Genomic DNA, 4,292 nt, shown 5'->3' on the forward strand with positions numbered 1-4,292 from the left:
CGCTCTCTCACTCGGTCCTTCTTGAGGTCGGGCCGGAGTGTCGGGAGTTTTCTCTGGACCAACTCTGGAACTCTGGTGCTGCTGCCGGGGTAGAAAACTCGATGAACAAGGAAAATTTTAAGAGCCAACATTGGAGCGAAAACTTTACCCCCGGCACTGGCCGGCACCGGAGGAGAGCGGGCGGCGGCGACCGGGGAACAACCACTCCGGACTCCGGAAAGGCTTTTGGGCACTCGCCCGGGCGCCCGGAGATCGGAAAAATGACAAAGAATAATGGGGTGAAGACGAAACAGCAAAGAAGCACCTCTTTGTCTGCCTGCCAGTCGGCCAGGGGCAGTCCGGACCGGACCGGAGGGTGAGCGGATCTCCCGTTGAAGGAAGAAAAATGTCTCTAACCACCGGTTCCCGTCCCGGCGCCCTGGGGGCCGAGAGAGGAGCGTGGAAGCAACGGTACAAAATAAACTCTTGCAAAGCACAGTGACGCCTCCAATCCAGCACTCCAGGAGCCACGCCACTGGCCACGGACTTCTCCTGCGTGTGTGTGCATGAAAATTGCTTCAAAACCGACATGCGACCAGGACAGTTTGCATGAAGACACACCAGAGAAAATCCATGCTGTCCAGTCCGAGGACACTCGTCCCAACCCGGGCTCCGGTGGCTCCTTATCAGTTCCGATCCACGAGCGACCCAGCACGTAGAGGGGCGAGTTTGGGGCTGGAAAGCAGAAGACGGTGGGTCCCGCCGCGGCCTCGGGCCAAAGAGTCGGTCGGACGGTGGCGATGAAAAAGAACTACTGCAGGGAGTCTTTTCACACATATCTAAATGCAAATAAAATGGCCTCTCATCGCCGGACGCCAATCACTGCCGGAGTGTAAGAGAGACAAAGAGAGCAAGAGAGCGAGCGAATGGGAGAGCGACACTTACGGACGGCTTGTTTATCGTAATCGTTTCGAAGGATACACGACAGATTCCGGGGAACTGGCTCGGTGGTCCAGAAGACTCCAGAAGACGTGTTGCGTAATGGTTTAACCAACCAACCGACCGACCGACCGACCGACGTTCCAGGACACACTCCGGACGCCCTGGAAAAGTATTCAGTGGCCGGCGAAAGGAAGAGGAAAAAAACGCACACTTTGCAATGGCGCAGCGGCGCCTCATCATCCACAGGATCCATCGGATCGGATGGCCATTGGATTGCTTTAGCATGAATATAGATGCATCTTGTGCATGCCGGTTGATGCCAGTCCATTGCTCATGGTGAGCAAGATTGAGTGTGCGGCAAGAAACGGACATCACTGCCATAAATACCATCACCAGCACCATCATCATCAGCAGCAGCCACCCCGTCATCAGCAAAAGCGACGGCCAGCGTTGCCGGCAGCGAAACTTTTATGAATAACCAAATTTCTCCAGCTGTCGGGCCCGCCGGAGGAGTAAACTTTCGCCGAAGGAGGAGCCCAGGACACGGGACTGGTTGGTTCCTGGTGGTCCTCGCCCCGCCACGGCGTACATTCATCCGTGTCGTCCGAAGCCGGCAACCGTGTTTTAACATGGACGACAAATGTTCAAGCCATGGCCATCGAAAGGACACGCTAAAGCTCGGACGTAGCTGGGCCACTACACAGAGAGCTACCCCTGCGCTGAATAGCAAGTGCCGAAAATAAACTACATTTACACGATTTACACGAATTTGTCCAGCGTCCGGATGCGGAAAACAAAATCGGAAGCCCATGCCAACGGAACGGATGCATCTTTCCTTCTTTACCTCCCTTCCCCACCTATCGCTCTTTTACGGGAACTTTCTTTCATTTGAATGTTTGATGTAACATCAATTTGGGGCGAATGTTTGAAAGTTTGCCCATTTCGCATTCGATGCACGGCCGCCACCCTGTCCGAGGTCGGGCACGTGGCCACAAAGAACGGCCTGGTCGCCTGCCTAATGAAGATGTTGAATGTGAAATGTATGCTGCTTGTATTTCACCTCAAGCCCAGTCACTGGGCGTCCTCACTTTCCGCACGAAACAGCTCGTCGTCCAGGTTGCGGAAGATGGCGGCCAGTGCGTTGCACTTGCTGTCATCGTTGGCCTCGTTCGTGACGATCTGGCAGAGGTGGTTCAGCAGGCAGTCCCCGTCGCAGCCGGCCGCCAGGAACGGGTCGCCACGCTTCACCTTCAGCTCCCAGTAGCGGCGCAGTTCGGCCGGGTTCGCCGCGAACCGGCGGACCAGCGAGTCGAGCGACGCCGGACTGGCGTTCGCGAGCTGGAAGTCCCCGCTGAACGAGTACAGCTGCGTCCAGATCGGGCTGCGGGCCGGGTTCTGGTTGGCCTCGGTCAGGTTGAAGTACCACGATTCAAAGTCCGTCACTTGCTGTGATCGAAAGAGAGCGAGATCAGCGAAATTGCAAACCAATCCGGGGCCGAACCGGAGCCGAACGTACGTATGTCTGCGAGTTGACGTAATAGACGACGTAGTTGGGGTTGTAGTTGCTGTACGGCACGGTGCCACCACCGTTGAAGCCCACGCTGATGGCGTGCTGCGGGTTGGACAGCGCGTAGAACACGTTGAACTCGTCCGCGTGCGTGTGGCCGTGGAAGTGGGCCGTGATCACGTCCCAGAAGCGATCCAGTATGCGCCGGTACTGGCGGGCCCAGGTGCGGTAGCTCGTGCCCGCACCGATGGGAATGTGGGCCAGCACGTGGACCTTCTCGCCGGCGGCCTCGGCTTGGAGGAGCGTATCGTGGAGCCATTGGAGCTGAGCCTGCAGATACGCCGGATCGTACAGGATCCACCAGTTGAACGTGTACGCATCGTTGTTGTTCATGCCGATGATGCGGAAGCCGGGCCGGACCAGGGCCGTGTAGAAGCCGCCCTGGCGGATCGTTTGCTGCGTGGCCGTCGGCAGCCAGCTCGACCACTGGTCGGCGGAAAAGTCGTACAGCCAGCTGGCGGAGAAGTCCTGCCGATCGATGTAGCTCGGGGCGAACACGTTGGTCGGGTTGTTCTCGTGGTTGCCCAGCACCGGGTACACCGGTTTGCTGCCGAACACATCGCGGAACAGCTGATACGTGCGGGTCATCGACACGATGTTCCCGGCGACCGTCGTTTCCCACACGCCGTGGTCGATAATGTCCCCGGTGTAGTACACGTACGCCGCGTCCGGATGTTGCCTTGCCGCGGCCCGCACTGCATCCTCCACCGCTTTCCAGGGCGAGTCGCAGTCCCGATAGTCGCCCCACTCGCCCGCTCCGTGGGCCGGGTTCGCCGGAACGCCCTGACCTTCGCGGCAACAGCAGGGCTCCCCGCAGACCGCATTGTACCCGGTGCGGTAATGCGGATCGTAGTGCACATCGGTAATGTGGATGATCTTCAGGTCGCTGGCCGCCCGATTCGGTGACGTCACCGAGCCCGTAATGGGCCGTCCGCCGGCGGCCACATTAATCGTCCAGCCGAGGAACGCTGGATCCTCCAGCACGCAGGTCCCACTTTGGAAGATAATCCCGCACATCGTTTGCGCCGTCAGCGACGGGCGGCTGTCGATGATGTGCAGCAGGATGTCGATGTTTTTGTTCACGAGCATGAGACAGTTCTCGGGCGTCAGGATGTTGAGCGTGGAGCACGTCGTAGCGGCCTGCTGCGCGATCCGATCACGGTCCCAGCCGAGCACCCGGCGGTACGTGAGGTAGGTCGTGAGGAGCGCCCGACAAGCCGTGCACTCCAGCGTCAAGAACGGCAACGGATGATTATCCGTCTCCGTGCGGAACATATCCATCGAGCCGAGACTGCTCATGTGCTCGAACAGCTCCTCCAGGCGCTCCGACTTGACGCCCGTCTCGACGTACTTCGTGTGCTCGACGTAAAAGTCCCTCTCGAACGTCTCTGCGGCGGTTCAGGAGCAAGCAAAGGAACATTCGGCGTCAGTCGCCCTGAGGTGGGGAGTAGCGGGTCTTACCGTCAAACTTCTGCTGCTGTTCCATCAGTTTCGCGTAGTTGGCCGGTTTCACCTGATAGCCGGCGGACGAGGTGACCAACGCGGCCACCACCACCACCACCAACGACACGATGGTTGCGCGAAACATTCCGGGGGGACTCTCGTGACCACTGTCCGGTAGCTACTGACCGGAGCAATCGGCTCATACGCCTGCCCAAGCCCGGGCGCCGTTTTTATATGAAACCTGTTCTGGAATGTGTCGAATTTTTGGTCGATTTTTTCGTTCGCTTTCTTCGCTTTCTCGCCGTCCGACGCGTGGACCCGTTATCGCCTCGACACGGCCAATTGTTGTAGCCGCGCTGTT

At 58.6% G+C, this 4,292-nt stretch overlaps 1 protein-coding gene across 1 annotated transcript; it reads right to left on the reverse strand.

Annotated features, from left to right (window-relative positions):
• Positions 1-1,992: 1,992 nt before the first annotated feature.
• Positions 1,993-4,076, reverse strand: LOC131207524 (sphingomyelin phosphodiesterase-like). The gene is made up of 3 exons (XM_058200142.1): positions 3,950-4,076; positions 2,438-3,876; positions 1,993-2,367 (listed from the first exon to the last, which is right to left on the reverse strand). The coding sequence occupies exons 1-3, from the start codon at positions 4,074-4,076 to the stop codon at positions 1,993-1,995; spliced, it is 1,941 nt and encodes a 646-aa protein (XP_058056125.1).
• Between the last annotated feature and the right edge of the window lie 216 nt (positions 4,077-4,292).

The sequence above is a fragment of the Anopheles bellator genome, chromosome 2, assembly GCF_943735745.2.
Source record: "Anopheles bellator chromosome 2, idAnoBellAS_SP24_06.2, whole genome shotgun sequence".
In the NCBI taxonomy this organism is placed as follows: domain Eukaryota; kingdom Metazoa; phylum Arthropoda; class Insecta; order Diptera; family Culicidae; genus Anopheles; species Anopheles bellator.

Excerpts from the sequence above, each read along its gene's own strand:
- LOC131207524 (XM_058200142.1), bottom strand. The coding sequence starts at position 4,076 with ATGTTTCGCGCAACCATCGTGTCGTTGGTGGTGGTGGTGGTGGCCGCG. Across the intron at positions 3,877-3,949 it reads ACAGCAGCAGAAGTTTGACG|AGACGTTCGAGAGGGACTTT; the intron begins GTAAGACCCGCT and ends GAACCGCCGCAG. Across the intron at positions 2,368-2,437 it reads ACGTCAACTCGCAGACATAC|CAAGTGACGGACTTTGAATC; the intron begins GTACGTTCGGCT and ends TTTCGATCACAG.